This window comes from Labrus mixtus, chromosome 17 (genome assembly GCF_963584025.1).
Source record: "Labrus mixtus chromosome 17, fLabMix1.1, whole genome shotgun sequence".
NCBI classification, from domain to species: Eukaryota; Metazoa; Chordata; class Actinopteri; order Labriformes; family Labridae; genus Labrus; species Labrus mixtus.
Window position 1 is genome coordinate 4,031,529 of NC_083628.1, and position 21,144 is coordinate 4,052,672.

Here is a 21,144-nt window from a genome sequence, read left to right on the forward strand (position 1 = left end):
AGCGTTAATCACTCTGCGTCAGTTCAAGACGGGATATCAGAATCAGAATCAGAATCGTTTTTTTTTATTGCCAAGTACATTTACACATACAAGGAATTCGTCTTGGTGTATTGGTGCAAAAAACGTTTATGTTTTTACGCCCCTGTTCCACCTCGTCTGCAATGGCTAACGCTTGGAGAGCAATGCTGGGTCGAACATCACTGTGTGTCTGAGTGTGTGTATGTGAAGCTCCCGCCGATCCGTTTACACACCATGCCTCTGCAAAGCTGTAACACAACAACGACGGAGGAACTTGTTTAGGTGCTGGTGCGAAATGTGTAAAGGTCTGAGGTCATTGGACCCCCTTTAAAAAAAAGGCTGACTCAGCTGTAACACATGTAAAGCCTGTTACAGTTTAACACTTTTATATTATAATGACAAATGTAAAGATGGTGATTTTTTTTTTGTAACATATCTTCATATTAATATATTTCATGTTCACACTTGCTGGTCGCGTTAAGTGACAGGAGAGAGCTGCTGCCTGCCGGCTATGAGTCACTGACCTCTTGATTACTGTCACTTCTGGCTCCGAACACCAAAATAAAGAGCTACTGCCTTATAACGCCTTATGTGACGTCTCAATCCAATGCATGACGTCACTGTCAAGCTCTTCTTATATAAAGTCTTTGAGCTCGACGGCATTGGAAACGAGGGGAGACCTCAATGACCTTTCTGAGAGTAAATAAAGGTTCAGATTATTCTGGTTATAACACATGAAACCAGGATGTTGTCGCTAGCTTAGATAATAAAGCTTATTTCAGTCACTTTATTACCTCTGGGTAGTTTTTTTAAATATGACAATGCATCATATTTTATATAAAATTACATGTTTTTTTAATCATAGGCAAGTAAAAGGACTTAACTATAGCTGGTAGAAATAGGTAGGTAGGTAAAATCCGATCTTACTGATGAATGTTTTGTTTCTGTGTGATGATGTTTGACAAGAAATCCAGATCCTAAATGTTGTAAGAGAAGGTTTTATTACGAGTGCTATTTACATAGAAATAATACAGCCTTGTCCCCTTGTCCCCCCCCCCCCCCCCCCCTTTAATGCACACACACACACACACACACACACACACACACACACACATTCAGGCAACACACACACACACACACACACTCTCAGGCATCCAGGCACACACACACACACATTCACTTTTGTATCCAAGAATATCTCATATACATCAGAAATAAGACACACTCTCTCTAGATCTTATACAATGTTTGAAGGAAACTCCAAAACAATATTCAAGTGAGCTTGTTGTGGACGAACAGAGACGCAAGAGTGTTTTTGCTTAAGACATTTGTTGTGCATGATGCAACCGAGCTGAAAGAGAAACAAAAAAAAAAAAAAGAGATTGAAAATGGGGATGTTCATACTGAATAAAATCCGCCTATTTGGGTTGCGCTTCTCCCTTTTTGAAGCAGTATAATAAGGAGAGATTAACATATTGTTTCGTTTAGTTCCACAAAGGCTGACTTCTCCAATAGAGGCCCCCCCCGATGACACTTGGCCCTGAAACTGCAGGATTATGAATTGGCATTATTTAAGGGGAGGAAAAATTAATCATAATTTGTCCTCTGCAAAACAAAGATGTTCATGTAAACACAGCACCGACTGAGCTGAGATTTTTTTTTTTTTTTAAATTATTATTCTGTGTGCTTTAAGGCCACTAGATGGCAATGAGTGCTTCGGAGCAGACATGCAGCGGTAATGTCACAGATGTTGCCTGCCCCCTCTTTTGTTTTCTCTCTTTAGACGAAGGAGACCTCAGCTGTTGAAGGAGATTCTCCATTATGGGTTCAATGTTCTTTTGAAAATCATTTCCATTAAAACATGTTTTTTAAAAGGGACAGTGACAAAAGGAAGGTCAGGTGAAGCAGTCTGTGGAGCAGAACTATCAGGGCCGGGCTGGATGGGTGTGAGACTTAATGTGTGTGCGTGTGTGTGCGTGCTCGAGTGAGTACAAGTGTCTGTATAATTGTGTGCGTGTTTTGAATAATGGTATAGACATCCTTCTTTTGAGCTATGATCAAGAACACTTTTCGTGCATTAAGGGATTTATAGCTGAGATGTGCGTTCGAGGAAGTCAATGCCAGAGGTGTGTGTGTGTGTGTATTTGTGTGTGTGGGGGCGGTGTCTGTGAAAAAGCAGCTTTCGATTTGACACATTGACGTGAAGATGAGAGTATTTAAAGCAACATTTTTTCGACTTTGTGTCTAGATTGCCACATACAAGTTCATATATGAGCATTAAAGCGTGTCTTGAACCCTCACTATTGAGTGTATTTTGGAAAATAGGACAACAAAAACTGAATGGAAAAAAAAATAAAAAAACGTGGTGACAAATGAAGAGAAGTAAAGATGTCCCCTCGTGAAGGGGAAGGCGAGGAATGAAGCGTTTTTGCTGGGTGGAATCGTAACATTTATTTCAAATAATTCAAGTCCAGTAATCCAGGTAGGGGAGATGCTTTGGAGTGTCTACCAGGGAGCAAATATTATGGTTTTCCAGCCAGCTGTCCCATTCTTTATTCCCTTTCTATGTCCATGTTTTTTTTAAAAAGTCCTTTGTAGAAATTCCAGCTGTACCGCTCACTCCACAACGTCTCTGTTTTTTTTTCTCCTGAATTAACTAGGCTGACTGTCAGCCCAGGAATGGTCCATGTTCTGTAGGTTTGCTGTCGCGTCCTCTACCAGGCTGCGGTTTCTCCCATCTCGGGGCCTTGGTGGGACATGGGCGCGCTGTAGCTTGAGTTACTGGCCAAAGAGAACGGGGGACTGGGCCCGCCCCCGTAAGCCTCCCCGGGGACAGGCTGCAGGGAGCTCGGTAAGCCGGGCTCGGGACTGGGAGTTTCCGCGTGGGAGATCATGTCCGTGAACCTTTGGTCGTCTGACGGGTGGTGGCCCGAGCCCTCCATGGCACCGGGGCCGGAGCCCAGGATGTAAGGGGACTCGGCCGGAGACTGGGCCTGCGAGGATGGGGGGCCGTGGGGGAAAAAGTCGTAGTTACTTCCTGGTCCGTAATAGTCGCCTTGGTATTCTGTGGAGAGACAGAATCACACGAGGTTAGACTTTCTATCATATCAAATTTGCATAAAAACCTTCCAAGTCCCCCACATCAGCGTGTGATTTCACACCCACCTCCACCTCTACCTAAGTGGGTAAATTGATCATGTCCAATTTCCAACCAACCGCTCTCCAACAGCCTCATTTGAGTGTATAAACAACTCCACACCTCTCCACCTCAGTTCTCTCATCTTTTACACACTGCGCTCGTCTCCCTCAGCCATCAGCTCGCAGTCATGCGTGCACCACGATGGATTTCCCCCCCCGCTCAAACTTCTGGATCTGGATGACAAACTCTAAAATGAGATTCCAGCCTCCCTGCAGCCCTGCCAGGTCCTGTGGGCTGCATCTCTCTCTCTCTCTCTCTCTCTCTCTCTCTCTCTCCGCTCCCTCATGTCTGATGCAGCTTCCAGCAACATCCGGACGCCTCACCTCACTGGGCTGTGGCTATTTCCTGAGCTCCACTGATCACGCCCCATTATTCACAGCGTGCAATCCAGCCGAAGCTGCAGCTAACTGTTACTTACATTACCAGCAGATCTTCTGATTAATCGTTTTGTCAATACGCCCCAGAAAATAGTGCCAATGAGAGGTTTCTAAAGCCCAATGTGACCTCTCTATATTGCTTTTCCCCCCCGGATTTATAATCCCAAATCAAAATATATCCCATTTAGAATGAAACTAAAATAAAATAAGATTGAACTTTATTAATCCCGATAGATCTAGAGCCAGAATGCTACAAACTACAGTAATATAAAGACATAAAGTGTATTATGAGGGATAAATGTAAAAACAGGGTGCGTTGTGTTGAAAAGACATCGAGATACGATAAGTTAAGCAACAAAAGTAAGCTAAGAATAAAGTGATGGCACCTGCACTGTACTGTGTGTAATCTGACCCAGATAATGAATGCAAAATCACAATTATTATATATTATATAAAAGCACTTTTGCACTTGGTAGCAATAAACGTAATGGATCTTAAAAATTGCACATGGTCCGTCATATCTTAAAAAATATAATGCACAATACAGAGGAATTAAATGACCCGGAGGCGGACACATCTGGCTGTAGATGTTCTACCTGATGTGTTTGTGGACAAAAACATTTGCTGTTCAGATTTGTTATTTGTGTCTTTTAATGCCTAATGATGTTTTTTTTTTTGCATTTGTATGTTTGGCTGCTCGTTGTTTGTGTGAAACTCTGTTAATTGTGCTGCTGCCTTGTCTTGGCCAGGAATTTTTAAATCTCAATGAGTTTCCTTCCTGGTTAAATAAAGGTTAAAAAAAAACACATTAAAAAACCATGCTGTAGCTCTGTATGGGAGATCACATGGTGGTTAACCAGACAACAGCAGCAAATCCTCACTTTTCATTGGCTGTAACCAAGCGATGTAAAGTATTTTGGCTTGAAAATGACTCTTCCATCATTTGTTAATGTTTGCATATAGACAAGCATGAGACAAGGAAGCATTTTCACAAGGAAAAAATGACATGGTGTTAAAATGAGTGGTTTTTAAAGGCCGGAGTTCCCTTTGTTCAGTCTGATCCTCTCCTCTGCTTTTTGTAAAGTGTCTCGAGATAACACTTGTTATGAGTTGACAAATAAAAATTGATTGATTGATTGAGACAAGAGAACGGGGTTTGAGTTGACAGCATAGGCTACATAAAACACAGACGTAGTCTCGGTGACGTCTCCCGTCGGTTTCTGACAAAGGTGTTTTGAGCCTGACTATGTCGTCTCCATATTAGAAACGCTGTCTCATTTATAGAAATAAAAGTCCTCGGAGCGGGTAGCCATGGTTACGCTCTGACCCTTTGCACTGCTTCATGTCACTCCCCGCTCTCTTACCCCTGGTTCCTACTCTGTCATCTGTCATCATCCACAATAAAGGCATCAAAGCCCCAGATAATCTTAAAGTTGAAACAGGTTCTGTACAGCTTTTTACACACACGCGCACTACTGAGAAAAACAGAGCGCACAGTCAATTCTCCTGACTTTCACCTGCCCTGCTCCATCTCAGCTCACGTCGACTTCACACAGAAGTTTAGAGGACAATGACAAGCGCACTAAATGAAAAAATTCCAGATAAGTCAAGGTGAACATTTTGTCCATCTGCGTATACATGCAGCAGCTCACCCTAACACTTTAGAAATGTTTAGGAGATTTGCAGCATTAGTGACAGATTTACTAAACTCAGTGTTTAACGATCAATGATGCATCAGACCAAATGCTTCTTTATCAAAAAACTTTACGACTGTGTATTTGAAAGGAAAAAATCTTTTGAGGTCGTCCCCTAATACTATGTTTAAAACTGGCTGAATATAACAAGTCCATGTAGCCATGACCGTGTCACCCACAGGTTAGTCGTCTACTTTAAGTCTCTAGTTTTGCATTGTGGGTTTTTGCCATTTTTGGTTTTTGGCCCAAGAAAGGTGGAAATGCTATGCTGAGCGTGAATAGCCTGTTTGACAGTTAAATACAGTCGGGGCTTATCAATAGTAAGGAAGCCATTTGCAAAATCTCCCAATGATTTTTTGTCAACTTGACTCTGAATAGGAACATCATTTACAAAGAGAATTTCATGCTGTGTTGAAGAAGGCTTGAACTTGGGATAGAGAACATAAAAATCATAAGAAAAACATTTTCTAGGGTAATAAATCAAGCGTGTAGTAGTTTAATATTCTCTTAGACTTTTATATCCATCAGAGAAAAATGAAGGTTTAAGGCACTTCCTATTGGCTTCCTCTGAAACCAACAGGCAAAATATACTTTTCCTTTAGAGTCTATGATATGCAGGAATTCGCACCAAGCATCAGATATTGCTTCTTTAGATTGTTAATGATTCCAAACCTGAAGTTAGTTGACTTAAAGCTGCAAATATAAACCTTACAGTGGCACTACAGCAAACATGCAGGATTCTCAAAGTATGTAGGATTCAACATCTGTGTCTCATGCATGTCTGGGCAGAAATATAGAAAATGTAATGACAAATTTGAATCTCCGTGTTGTCTTATTTCAATCAAGACCACAAAGGTGATCTGAAAAATTCAATTATCTTTCGTGTGGAAAAAAAAAAGATTCATTGAAACTTCAATGTCAGGTTTATGAAAAAAAAAAAACTCCCTTTTCTCTGCAACGTTTGAGCAAAGCTTGATGAATTCACTTCAAGGTGCTGCAGAAAAAAGAAAAAAAAACCTGACATAATAATGACAGAATACAGCTCAAATTCCTTGCTTTCACAGAAAATCTCCTGCACACGCTCGGATTTACAAATAACCTCTAACGCTGAGTGACATGTTTGTGCCTCTGAGAGGGATTCAGCACGACGTCGGGGCTCTGACTGATATTTGATGTCTGCAGGTGTACTCACACTGATACGTCAAACATTTGTGTACATTATTTATACATTCACAGAGTCTCGAGTCTCCTTTGCTCCGCGTTACAAGCGGGGGTTCATGACGGGAAATGAACGAGTTGGTTATCGGTTAAAGGGTGATAGTATTTGAGCACGCTAATTTGCATTTAGTAACTCGGATTTGAAGATAATTGTCCCTTTGATTTTTGCCTCAACTTCAAAACAAAATAAAGAAAAAGGAATACTGATTCTGCTCTCTGCGTGAGGAAAATAAATTAACAGTAACACATTTCCTCAACAGCTATTTCCTCTGGGACGTATATAAACTTCTCTATAAACAGTTCATAGAGGAATTGAGAGGTCTCTGAATACAGAGTTACACAGGCGGCCTTTTGACCCTTTTTGATGAGGACTTCAACGCTCTGGGCAAAACATTTCTAATTCTAATCATCTGCTTGGAATCTGAGATGAGACAGAACTTTCAGTGACAGAAATCGTATATTTTTGTAAACTACAGCCAAAGCTACATGTCGATAAAAACAGAAGAAAAAAAAATCTGCTTTTTTTTTGTGGTACTTTCTTTAAAAGACCCATTTGTTGTATCCAAGCGGTGCAAACATGAATCCAGAACACTTGGAGATCCATTTAGCACAAATGTCTTTTCTTCTCTGTGTGAACTTTTCAATATCTTTGCTCCATTACTGTAAGAAAAAAATCCATCAAGTAACCAATGTGCAAAAAAAAAAAAAAGTTTGACAAGGATTTTCTGTCATGCAATTAGGCACCCTGTTTGGTTCTTTCAGTCTATGGTCCTAGAAATATAAAAAAACAACATGTTGGGCACACTTCTATTTCACATTGCAGATGTTTTGAAGCCTCAACCAGCACTGTTTTTCAAGGACATTATCACTGCAGCCCTGAGTTCCCCCAAAGACAACTAAGAGGGGTTTCCGTTACGTCACACTTAGCTGAACTACGTTAAGGAGTTGCTGGCTGTGTTTTACTTTCAGAGGAGAGCAATGAAGATGGTGTCAGTTTCCCAATCACTTGAAGAAAGCAAATCGCCTCTTTAAACATAACTCCAAATCCAAAAAGTGCTATCCCTTCAATTAAAGTCAAACGTGGCACTACTTTGTGTTATAATTTAGATTATATAAACATGGAAATACGATAGTCTCACGGTTTCTTGAGGTGCGTTCCATTTACCTGGTAACTCGGATTTCGCAGCTGGCAATGATGTCACACCCGAGTTGACCAAGTTCCAGTAACGACTTGGCAAAAAGTGTGAAACGCTACATGAACGCTCCTGGAGTACCTTCGTTTGGTTAGCTAACGCCAGGCGATAACAACACTTGTAGCATGCTATCGGTGTGATTAATGTAATTACGCAAAACAAGGGTTGTCAATAAACACTTCAGTGTTCGGCTTTAACTTCACTGTTGATGCGGGTAGCGGCCATGTTGGATATCAACTCAGGCTTCTGAAGTTCCTCCGAGTTTTTCTCGTCAGAACTGCGACTTTAGGGGACGTTCCTGATGATGTCTCGACTTCCGAGATCAAATGGAACGCACCGTTAAGAAGCCTTTTAAAGCCAAACGATGGCAGCTGCCATATTGGAAATGCTATCTCGACCTGACACACAATCAATCCAGAAACAGACAAAGAGTTGGAGCTGAGGCGAGCCTTTAACCTCCTGACAAACAACCACAATGCACTCATCTCTTACTTAACTCAACCACGCCAATAATGCACATTTCTGCCCCAACTCTTGAAATAAAGACTTGAGCTATAGCCCACAACCGTTTATTTAACCAGTCTGTAAACATGTCAAAATGTTAATTTTAACATAGAGCTTAATGGGGAATCCTTATCTTTTAGAGCCAACCTCAAGAGGACACTTGAGGAACTGCAGTTTTTTGCACGTCTGCACTGGCTTCCTTTATCAACACTCGAGGTTCCTTTTGCGCTTTAATCTGACTGACCAAAGGTTCCTTTCACACAAAGCAAGGGTAGAGTATCAGCAAAGTCATTGAGGTCAAGTGAAGTTGTTCCCTTGAAAGTATTTCCAGAAGTTGCTTAAGAGAAAAACAAATTGTCAAAAACACTTTGCAATCCATCCACTCCACATGTTGCTGATTACTTTACACACTGTTTGCCTCCATTAACAATTACAAACCACCGCCTGTCTTCTGCCTCTCACCTCTATCACAGTCTCTCCTACAAACCCCCCCCCCCACCTCCCACCTCCCGACTCCCTGTGCTCTGAATTCCTTCAGCTACATTAAACCCTCTCTGCTCCAGCACCACCTTGGGCTGGGATTGGCGACTGACCATTTTTGGCGCCGCTGATGTTGCACTTGCATTTCTCCAACCCCCCGACACACGCTCCTCTCACTCCTGCTTCAACTGAACTAACAGGTTAGATTTAAAGACAACATGCCACCTGATTTCATTAGCTGCTGCACACGGCTGCTGGGAAATGATCAGCAGAGACAATAAGACCTGACATGACTTTCACAAACAAGCTAATTATTTGATCACAAACAAGCCCCCCTGTTGGTTTGGCTGACCTTGAGATTGAGCAACAAGCGTTGCGTTGTTGGCTCTGGGAACTACAATAACAGACACACACGCACCGTGCCACACACAGGCATTCCTCTCTGTAAGCACAGGTGCGTGAAGAAGCAGCGAGCTCAGATAAAGGCGAGCGGACCGCTCTGTGCTGCTGCAGCGGCACAAAAGGGAGTGAAAGCAGCATGCAAAGAGAGATGAGAGCGAGGGATGATGGTTTTTTGTCCTCTGTTTTTTCCCCCCTCCCACACCCTGTGTTGCAGCCTTGACGGCTCCAGGCTATTGTGTCTTCAAAGCCGGGGGGTCCTTCAGGTTTGACATGCAGCGGCTCAACATCAAACTCTCAGACTTTTCATGAAATCAGACTTCTGAAATACAAACGACAGGTGAATCTGGTTTCTTCCCTCCACTTCAGGGTGAGGTTGCCGTTGCGTCAGCGTGGCGTTATTATCTGCTGGCCACTTGCTTTTGTCTCCCAAAAAAAGATTCTTTCCTGATCCACGAGACCAATAGAGGCTAAACTACTCTACAATCCTCGTGTTTTCTTCAAGTAGTCCTGACGAGCGTTTTTCTTCTGAGAGAATATTGATTTCGACGCCTTCACAGCAACTGGAGATCAAATTGTATGCCAGCACACGTACAGTCAGTTAAGGAGAAATCTACTATGAACTAGCTTTTCATCTCATCATCAGTTTCTTTTGTACGTGTAGAAAACAGCGACACAGGTACGCCTTCACTCCTGCATCTGAAGCATCTTTGGTGGTTTGATAGCAACAGATATTTTAAACAATCAGTTAAGGGACATTAACATATCAAAGGAGTATTCAGATTTTTGTATTCTTTTACATTTTAAGACATTATTGCTGACTCTAATTGCATCCTAAAGGTGTGAATGTGAGTGTGGCTGATTGTCTGTATTTATATGTCAGCCCTGTGATTGACTGGCGTACAGTCCAGGGTATAACCCCACCTCTCGACCAATGACGGCTGGGATCAGCTCCAGCCCCCCCCCCACGACCCCGAACGGGAAAAGCGGAATAGATAATGGATGGATTCTGTTGTGAAAGTTAGTTACTATCATGCCGATTCATGTCCCTTTAGAGTTAATGCTCTTTTTGTTTGAAGTAGTTCATTTAAGCAAAAAAGAACGGCTGTGACATCGTGATTGACAGCATTCAGTTTTATAGTTTGCCCCTATGTCGAATCTGTTAACATGGAGGAGGCGGAGTTTATGACCTATACTTGCAGCCAGTCGGCAGAAGAAAGCTCTAAATATTTTGGCTTCACTCCCAGGTGGATGTTTCTCTGTCCATCTTAATGGGCAGTCCAACGACCCAACACAACACCGTAAAACAAACATACTAACTGTACAGCAGCATTTTGAATAGATTCATAACTTGTTCTTCTTTTTTTTGGGGGGGGGGGGGGGGGGGTTAGTCAGTCACTCCCTGCTAAGTGCTAATGCTAGCTCTTTAACTGCAAATGGTGCAGCAAGAAATTCAGTCAGTCTCACAGACGATTGAAATAGATCCTGAAGTTTATGTACTAATTCAAAGGTAGACTTTGAATCATGAGTCCAGAATAGTTTTGATAATGTATTATAAAATACAAATATTTAAAATCCACTTCAAGAGCATGGTTTTTTTTTTTTGGATGTTCAAGGTCAGATAGTTTTCAGTCGATTCGTTGTTACCCCGACTAATCCTACCAAAAGATATAATTTCCTTGTAAGCTTCGTTGCCAAAGAAGGTGCTGCAAACGATGGTCTATTCTATGTCAGTCTATTGTCGACTAGAGTCAGAATCTTCTTCAGAATACTACTATCATGTCAAGCTTCAGATACCTGCTTTTAGAAAACGTCTTTTGTACAATCGACTCTAATGTGTGAATTCCATTGAAAAACGAGTCTTCTTCTTCTTCTCTTGGTGAGGTGTATTCCAAGGAGAAAAAATTAACAATTCAAGAGAATGAGAGTAAAGAAGTGAGCACAGAGGTTCGATCAAATGCTGTAACCTCTGAAAGTTTACAGGGCACAGCTCCATTGTGGTTGAAAGCCGAGGTTGGGATGACTCTTCTCTTAGGAATCCTATTTGACAAGTTAACTCTTACTAGTGTTTAAATAGAAAGCGTGCACATACATCATTCCAAACCGAACGTTTTTGAGCTTGAACAGGTGACTGAACAATGCCAACATGTTCCTCCGATTACGCTGGCAAGAACCAGACGAGACTTTTTGTGTTAAAGAGTAAAAAAATTAAAATCCTTTCAAGAATATTTTCCAACTGGAAATGAAAACTGTCTGCGCACTGAGTGAATAACACCAACGGTTAGAGACAAAATGTGCTGTGTATTTGTGAAAAAACAGATGAAAACCTTTGACCTTTCCGTGTCCAAAGAAACAGAGCAAACATCTTTAGTGTGCAGTAACTAAAGAACAATACTTCCTGTCCGCTTTGAGGTACCCTTAGTATCTATTTAAAGTACCCATTGGAGTTCTTAATAATCAAGCTGTTGTTTCAAGGTACCCTTAATAGTCTCATCAAAGGTTTATTAAAGTGTCTTCTATTCTGAAGCACCTACTTTGAGATGCCCTACGTGTCTGCTTCAAGCTACCCCTTGGTTTTAGTTACAGGGTATCCTTTTGCATCCTTTTCACGGTGTCCTTATCATCGGTTATGGAGTGTTGTAGAGCACCTTTTCTCAGTTCACTTAAAGAGGACATATTATCCCCACTTCTCCACCTTTTCAAACAGTCCCCCTGTGGTCTAAATGAAACATCTGTGCTGTGCTTTGTTCAAAATATAACATGAATCAAGCACCAGAGGAGGTTTGAGACCCTGTATAAACCAGCTCTCTCAGAACGCTCCGTTTTGGTGTGTGTGTCTCTTTAAATGCAATGAGCCCCCCCTGAGTTTTCCCGGTAGACATCACTCCTCTGTAGAGAGAATAAAAATGGCGGACCTGCGCAAAAGTTTTGTTCTAGGCTGGGGGTGGAGTCAATGGGTGGAGATACCAGGAGGGGGGAGGGGATTTTTCTTTTTACCAGAATCCCACTGTGACATCACAAGGAGAGCACATTTGAAACGAAGCATTTTTCTCTGTGTTGTAAGACTTATGCAGACCACAAACAAAGGACTGGATGGGTTTATTTCACATTTTGTGGGTCGGTAGACACTCAGGTTACCCGAATATACAGTATGTTGAAAAAAGTGGATTTTTCATAACATGTCCCCATTAAATGTGAGTATTAAGTTCACCTTCAGCATGTGTTTAATGGTACCTTCCAGCATTCTTTTCTAGGTTTTCCGTTAGCCTCTTTTCAAGGCACCTCCTTCTATTTTGTTTATGTGTTATACCAGTTTCAAGGTATCCCTTAGTGTCTGCCCTTATATCCTTAAGCATCCTTTGAAGACACCTTTAAACATATTTCACATGCTAACCTTTTGCTGCAGTTTTAACGTTCCCTTTAGCATCAGTGTCACTGTACCCCTGAGCTCCCTGCAGTGCACAACCTGGTGAGTCAGACTCTCTCTGCCTCCATTGAAGTTAAAACTTGAACACTGTTTCTACCAGCCAGTCAGTGTTGTTGACGGTTGCGATGAGTTACATCATAATATGGGAGCCCCATATTCAGAATGAAGAAAAACATGCTAATTCCATAACACTAAGAGTTTATGACCCTGCAGTATGGTCACAAGCTAATATATAATATGTCTTACCTCCGTAGTAACCGTAGGCCCCAGGTCCTAAAATGTCTGGGTCCTCCAGCCTGCCTCCCAGGGGCCTCATCCTCCTCGGGCCCCTGAAGAAGGCGTGCCGCCGGGCCCCCAGTGCACTCAGCTGCTTCATCCGTCTCTCTTTGGATCTTCTGTTCTGGAACCAAACCTGCACCGAAACCAGAGACACGGGGGAGGGGCGTCAAGGTTATCAGCTTAAAAAAAGTTGAAGTTTTCAGCCTTTTCATTTTGCATTCCATTTCAGATTGCACGTGATAATTCATCAAACGCCATTTTTTTTCCACTCAAACATCATCCGTGTCAGAGCAGAGACACGACTCACGCTGTTGTAAGATTCAGACTCCGATCACAATCACTACAAGAGCCAGTCTGTTGCATCATGCACACAAAAAAAAAAAAAAAAACACACAACTGAAGCAAGGGTAGGTAGAACTGAAAACAAATTAATATGTATCAGCTTCATTTAGAATCCGGGATCATTTCAGGTGATTTCTCTTATCTTTTCAATTTCATGCTCACTGTTTCAGAGTCTGCTTTGGAGCCATGACACAATCAGAATTCAAAACGCAATAGTTTTAAGCATTGGAGGGTCTCTGACTGAAAAACAAAATCTTTTCTCACCATGAGGAATAGTGTTTGCTTCTTGTTCTATAATTCTCTGACACCTCTGTCAACATGTTTAACTCTATAACGTTTGGGGTTTAACCTCCTTTTTATTTGTGTTTACTGAGGTTTAAATTGTCGTTAAAAAACAACTGATTGCATCAAAGGTTAACTAAATATGTTAAATCATGGGTAACGAGAAGGTTAGAATCGAGCAAATATAAGAAAATCTTCAGATGATTCCAAAGAAATATCAGCGTCACACGTCTCATCTAGTTCTGCAGAGGCATTTTAGACCAATTACTAACTGACTAACTAACTGGGAAATATATGTACATCATAAGATTTAGGGCTGCGTCAAATTATTATCAATATTGCATCATGGCCGAGTGCAACATCCAAATTTCAGATCATGCTTTTTATCATGTGATGAGGTGAAACGTGTAACACACAGAGCTGTAAAAGTATTGATACATCATGTCACTTTTACGCTGATGATGCCAAAACAAGCTTCCCCGCTAATCTTGAATCTTTCCATAAATATAAAAATCTTTCATTTTAATCCCAAAAACGATGCTTTTCTTCATCAGGAAGCTCTCATAGAAGTTCCACGACATAAGTGTAGAAAGTACAGAGTCGGAAAGATCAGCAAAAAGAGGCTGCGTTTGAAATGAAGTCTTACTTATATCTATGTGTTTGACGATAAAAAGACTCAAAAGAATGAAACGAGAGCAACAACAACAAAAAAACACACTTCCAGCATCACGTCTCAGCTGTGAAGACATCTTTAAATAAAAGTAATTTGAATGTTCAACCGAATGCACCTCAGTGTTTGTGCAGCTAAACAGCCAAAGTAATGGATGGCAGCAGAAATGCAAACTCTAATGCACCTCAGTACAAGTTTGAATAAACAGTCAAAGCTATAAATCAGAGTGTAAAAAGGATCATCATTCGTGTTAAATAAACCGTCTTCTGAGGAGGGAACAAAGGACGGATTTCAGAAAGTGTGGAAACATCACACGCCATATGGAAGAATGTCTGCATTATAAGCTCATAACACATCTCGCATCACTGCTGAATAATGATGTATGTTCAACCCCAGCGAGGCTACACCAGAGGCAGAATCCCACTGTGCTGCAGATTAACAAAAACACACACACACACACACACACAGAGAGAGAGAGAGAGAGGGGGGGGGGGAAAAAACACCTAAAACCACTTAGGCTGTGTTCTGTGTGCTCCAGCAGGCAAAGGCGACACCTGCTTATTGAGAACAATCGTCTAACTGTAGGGTACATTTTTATGGAAATGCTGTCGCTCCCCTCCAGAGAGCGTTGCTTAGGGATTACACACACACACTTGCTGGAGAAGCAGCAAGCGTGCGTGCATGTGTGGCTCGCAGGGCTCCCTGCGTTGAGAGCAGTGGTATTTAACACACAGCCAACGAGCAAGGAGGAGGATGACGAAACAGAGACTCCATTTTGGCTCCAAGCAACGAAAACACAGAGACAGACGGACGGAGGAATGGACTGCCTGATTGATTGATTGAGTTCTTTGGATGCACACACACACACACACACACACACACACACACACACACACACACGCACACACACATTCTGCAGTATATGATATAGATGAGGTCTACTTTAATAAGCAAAGGCAGCAGGCTGTAAGTGAGTAAGAGCAGAGAGGTGGGAAAGGGGGGTGGTATGTAAATCTGTGAAATCAGCAATAATTACAGCGAGTGCACAAAAAGCCACATCACAGTTGGCAGAGATGGTGCTAATCATCCTGACACAGCCTGCACCCAGACAACATGTGTGTGCATATGTGTGTGTGTGTGTGTGTGTGTGTTTGAGACAGGTCCAAAATCAGTGTGTTACACTGCACAACATGTTTGTTTGTATGTGTGTGTGTGTGTGTGTGTGTGTGTGTGTGTGTGTGTGTGTGTGTGTGTGTGTATGTGTGTGTTGCAGGGGTTCCTCTCCCGCTTTTGGCAAAACAAAATGAAACCTTTCATTAATTTCATGGCTGCGCAGCTGAAACAAAAACACGTGTGATCTTCCCAACAAAAACATCGTATTCACCATTATATCTGCGCATCGAGAAATTGGATTACAACATCCTGATTTCACAGAAGAAGAAGTGAAACGCCTGCAGATATGGATACAGCGAATATTTGGAAGGATTACATTGGAAAACTTAAAAAAACAATAATGCATTGAATTAAATGTGTGAAGTGAAAGTAGAATTTATGAGACTATAATAAACATATGGTATATCGTTTTGATTTTTTTTAATAGTGTAACAAAAAAACTCATGTTAGGGAATGCATAGCTTCCCAATGCAAATTGAGCGTAAAGGCAGCTTTTATTATTTAACACATATTTCTTCTATTAGCTTTATTTGAGGGAATTATATAAAAAACAACCTATTTTATGTCTCTTTTATAATTCAATTGTTACTTTTTACTTGAGATCAAATGCACTTGAATCATTTTAGGTGTTTTTAATGATTCACTCAGGGGGGATTCCATAGAGTCAACATGCAGGATTTTACAATAGATTCTTTTTTTTTTTACATAAGACCAAAAGCAAATCGTCTTTTAAGGCAACATATAATAATTTGATTTATCCTCATCATTGATTTTTAAGGAAATGTCATGTTTCAGCATCTCAAACAGTCCACACACTGAGATACATTAACTGAGATGATGTGCACATTTTCAGTGAAGGCAACTGTTGTCATTTTAAATGTACATTGTGCACATTTAAGAAACTTTTTTTCAAATGCAACCACAACAAGAATCAGTCTCCCTGCAGACGTTTTAAAGTGGATCTCTCTCCTGCTAATAGATCACATCATGTTTGGACGTTTCTCCAACAGATAATGAAGCCTTCAATTAAATCCCCGAGCGAAATTAAGAAGTAATTCCACTGATTTATAATCCTTCATTTCTCTCAAATCTGTCTTTGTCTCTCACACAAAGAAGCCTCAGCAGCAGCAGCAGCGCGCACACGCACACACACATACACACACACACACACACACGCACACGCGCACACACACACACACACACGCACGCACACGCACACACTGAGCTGAACCTCACCTGGATGACGCGCATGTTCAGTCCGGTCTCCTGGGCCAGCTGCTCCCGGATGTGCCGGGTCGGTTTCGGCGTGGCCACAAACGCGGCCTTTAACGTTTCCAGCTGCTTGGCCTTGATGGTGGTCCGGGGCCCCCGCCTTTTGGTGCCCGAGTTCTGCTCCTCGTTCTCAATATTGTTCGTTTCTTTATCTGAGGACGTGGAATTGTCCGTCTCCTTTATGTCGTCCTGTATCGGGTCCTGCAGATCCGGCGATAAACTCCTATCCGTACACGACGACACTGAGTGGGGGGGGGGGGGGGGGGGGGGGGGGACAAACAAGAGGAAGGTCACGATCCGAAATGTCAGGGGAGGGGAAGGAGGGAGGGAGGGAGGGGGGCTTAAATTAGGCCTTGAGATGCGTATACACTGAAAATCATCTCGCCAATATATGTTTGTAAATCTGGATGAATTTGTAAAAAATGAAGACTTCTGGATGATTCATCTGTGCATCTTTTCCCAGCAGATATCTCTCTTTCTTTGTCTTTTTTTCCCCAGTTTCTTTATTTTTTTGATTTGCAGATTTGGCCCCAAAGGAACGCCTTTTAAAATCGTTTTTCCAAGATGCGCATATCAACTTGGCAAACACAATATGTTATGTTGGAGGGAAAAAAAGCATACATTAAGGATAATTACATACAGATTTAAAAAAAAACCTGACACAATGTGGCTCTATAGAATAAGAGAGTGTTGCTGCAGGGTCCTCGTCAGCTTGCTCTGAGGATGAACAGACTGTGGAAACAGAAGCCGCACACACAAGCAGACTATCCGACATTCCCAGCGGACACTGGCGTACAATAACAGAACGCCGTTGTCCTGTGAAAGGTAAATATTGAAAGCACTCATCTGACAAGGTTGTTGGGAAATCCTCTCCACGGACTCCTCGAAATGTTGAAAAATCTTACATTCCAAAGCTTCCATCCTTGTCTTTTATAATGTCTCTTGAAGTAGACTGTCTGATCTATATGGTTATGTTTATAGAGCTTTTTTTTGTGTCCTCGCATAAAAAAAACACACAGAATAAAAGAAAACGCACACACACACACGCCGGTGTATTATATACAGTGATGGTTTACCTGAATTTAAGCTGACTTCCTTTATGGCTCCGGAGCTCGCATAATCTTCTTTACACACAAACTTGTTCTCGTCGATCACGTAGAGCTCCTCTCCCGTGGACAGCTGCTTGTTACACACCATGCAGGTGAAGCAGTTCAGGTGGAACACCTTGCTGCGCGCTTTACGCACCAGGTCGTTCGGCGAGATTCCCTGCAGGCAGCCCGCGCACTTTGTGCCAAACCGCCTAGAAATATAAACGACAAAAAAAAATTAAGTTTATTTTTCATAATTCAAAAAAGAGATTACAGTTTGGTTTTTTTGCCCTGAGATCGCAAACAAAATGTGGCCATGATAAGGACTTTTTATTACGTCATTTAATGGTTAGAAAACAGAAAAAACGGCAACATTTTATATCTACACATGTGCATATCAATGGCAATATTACACAGTATTAGACAATATAAATATAATGATTCTAAAATTGGTTTTCGGTGTAAAAAATATCAGAACATTCACACTAAATTGAGGAATTAAAGAATGCAGCTAATGAAGTAAATCGCAGCAGCATAACTACAATAAAAATAGCTTTAATAATAGCTTTCTTCATTTTAAATTATACTACAGAGAATCATAAAATATTATTTTTTTATTACTATTTCCAAAATGTATGCCCTTGTAATAATTGTCAGTTTCAGTTCAACAGAATATTTCGGTAAAGTGTGATAAATAATAAACAATATTCTGCAATATTATTTTTATTTTATTTTGAAAATCGTTATCGACACGGCTGAAGGAGAAAATTATGAAAAGCTGCGGGCACCGTAAAAAGATTAAAAATAAAATAAAACTTGAAGACTTTAAAAAAAAAAAATCCTGCTCTCTACACCCCTGCGCTTTATTTTGATGGAGGTTGCTCTGACAATAACCCCACGCAAAACGTATTAGTGACAATCAACACATTGTAGACGAGGATATATTACAGGATTAGGCAGAGTGGGAGCGTTTTAGCGTGAAAATCTGCTCTTAATCCATATTCACCCGCTTAAATACGAGCTTCACTGGGTGGGAAAAGACTCATCAATTTGATACACAACAAAAAAATATTATAATTCCGATGAAGTCGCCTCCTGGTTTTGACAGGATGAATCAGAAGAAGCTTTTTAGTTTATAATAAAAAAGGTGTTCAAAGATAAGGCCTGATAAATGAAGGTGTTTTACAGTTTCTCTTTTGACTCATGTTAAAGATTTTTCCAGGCTCAAACTGGTCGGTCTACCTGGATTTCCAGCCGGCCTTTCCAGAAGGGGGGGAAGCTTAAGCCCCTGGGTGACAGCAAGCACTCCCTTTGTGTATCATTGTTTTAACACTAATGTAGGCTTGTCTCTCCATTTGCAATGGTATCGCTTCACTGTCCCTCTTTTTTTTTCACATGCATGGCCGAGCCCCCCCCCCCTACCCCCACCCCCCCAACACCCCCCCAGCGAAAAGGGCACAACTCTACTTACACAACAAATGGACATATTAGGGTGATTACTGTTTCGCCCGGCTAATGGCTCGTCCATTTAAATCCAGCCCTTGATGGGACCTGTGGTAATATGATGGCCAAGGCCGCGCGAGGCCAAAACCAGCCCAGTCCCCCTTAAAAAAAAAAAAGGGGGCTAATGTGTCTTACATGTCATTAGACAATTTGGGAGAGAAAATAACGCACACATAGAAATGAAAATGATGCTAAGAGAGAGAGAGAGGGACAAACAAGGGCTTCACTTATCACTCAATTACCTGAAACACTTTTTGGGAACTGTGAACCGGTTAATGGCCTAATGGCTGTTTGGGAAAGTGTTGTCTGCACGTGGAAAATAGATTAAAAATGATCACACGTGCCTACAAAGTGAGATTATATTTTTTAATTGCCCCTTTTCTTTGATTTTATGAACCCATAATGTGACCACTATTAGAATTTAGTGACAAGTAAAATCACGTAAATAGCTATTTTTTTTTATTATGTATTCTAAATGTAAACGTGTTTCATTTAGTGCAGATGCATCTTAATGAGGTTTATCTAAAATGCTTTGACCCCTGACTTGATATTTTGACCCCTCATGTGCAGGCATAATATCAGTTCAGGCCACATTGTTTTTGCTGAAAGAAAAAAAAAATCCCCCGTTGAATTCTATCCTATTTTTTTTAAATCGATACTTAATTTTTATAATTTTTGACCACACTTTATTCCAGTTTAGGACACATTGTTTTCTCTTTTGTATTTATTTTAAATATCTAGGCCTGCTCTGTTATTGAAATCAATATTGTATCCATGAGATATTGTATAAACTTTGTCGCACCAGAGCATATTAAAAAAAAACAACACATTTTCAGTCCAGTTACCTGAAAAAGTCCATTTTGCAATAGAGCTTCCCGTCCCTGGAGAAGCACTTCTCGGTGAGGTTGCAGTTGCACTCGCAGCACTGGACGCACTTGGCGTGCCAGGCTCGGTCCAAAACGTTCAGGAGGAACCGGTCCAGAATTGGCCGTTCGCAGCCGGCACAGAGGACCATCATGTCTCCGGCCTGCAGGACGCCGAGTGCCGACCTGCCCACACTGACTGCGCTGCTCGGACTGGGGCGACCCGGATCTACGGGGAACAACGTCTTGGCTCCGGGAGGTGTGTTGCTGTCAGGCGAAAATTGGACGAACCCTTCAAAAGTTAAAGAGGGTGACAACAATCCTTAAGATTTATTGTAGTCCTGGTCCTGTTTGGGGTTCCAGTCCTGGCACTTGTCACAATCCAAAATCCAGAGAGGGAGAAGAGGAGAGCTTCAGCATGGTTTCTCAAACTATTCAAACATCATAATTCAAAACGTGTTTTATTTTTCTGATGTTTTATCCCTCGCTCTTGCTTTGTTGTTTTGGGGCTCCACTCATTTCCTCCGGGCTCACCCTCACGTCGCCACTTTCAGCATCACTGTGCCTGGGTTATCACGAGGTTTTGCCAGCGCGGCGCGCGTCCTGCGCTCACATTGGATGACGCCCCTGTTAATTCCCGTGCCAGGAGAGCCAATCAGAGGACAGTTGTTATGGTTACACGCTCATAGCTGTAGCCTCCAAGCGAAGCCTGAACCACACGCCGTGGAAAAGAGAAATACCAGGGCCGAGGATGCAGCTTGTTTCCAGCTTTTAGAGCCCAGTCTGGATGTGGAAGCTTATAGAGACATATACGGGTTTTTTTTGAGGGGTGAAAGTGCAACCAAAGACCCCCCCCCCCCCCCTTTAGCATTCTGGTCAGACCTTAAAGTCCACTAAATGAAGGTTAGGAAATACCTGCACAACAGGCACGGGGAGGCCGTCTGTAAATGGCTCCTGGATTGAATGTGAATAGCTGCAAAGGGAGTGGGAGTAGTCGAACAAGGGGCTAATGCTACACAACCTTATAATGGCCTTGTGACAAAACGCTCGTGCATTACAGTGCGCAGAGGAGGGGGCTCGCGGGCCTTTTCTCATGCAGAAAGCTATTTACAGGGAAATGCGATGGATTAGCTGCAGCTCATCAATAGGGAGATCCTGCTGGT

The 21,144-nt window shown here is 41.8% G+C and overlaps 1 protein-coding gene across 1 annotated transcript; it reads right to left on the reverse strand.

Annotated features, from left to right (window-relative positions):
- Positions 1-1,689: 1,689 nt before the first annotated feature.
- lhx5 (LIM homeobox 5) lies at positions 1,690-20,823 on the reverse strand. The gene is made up of 5 exons (XM_061061655.1): positions 19,964-20,823; positions 17,604-17,827; positions 16,492-16,769; positions 12,756-12,921; positions 1,690-3,082 (listed from the first exon to the last, which is right to left on the reverse strand). Exons 1-5 carry the CDS (start codon positions 20,134-20,136, stop codon positions 2,733-2,735), a joined length of 1,191 nt encoding a protein of 396 aa, XP_060917638.1. The 5' UTR covers positions 20,137-20,823; the 3' UTR covers positions 1,690-2,732.
- Positions 20,824-21,144: the final 321 nt, after the last annotated feature.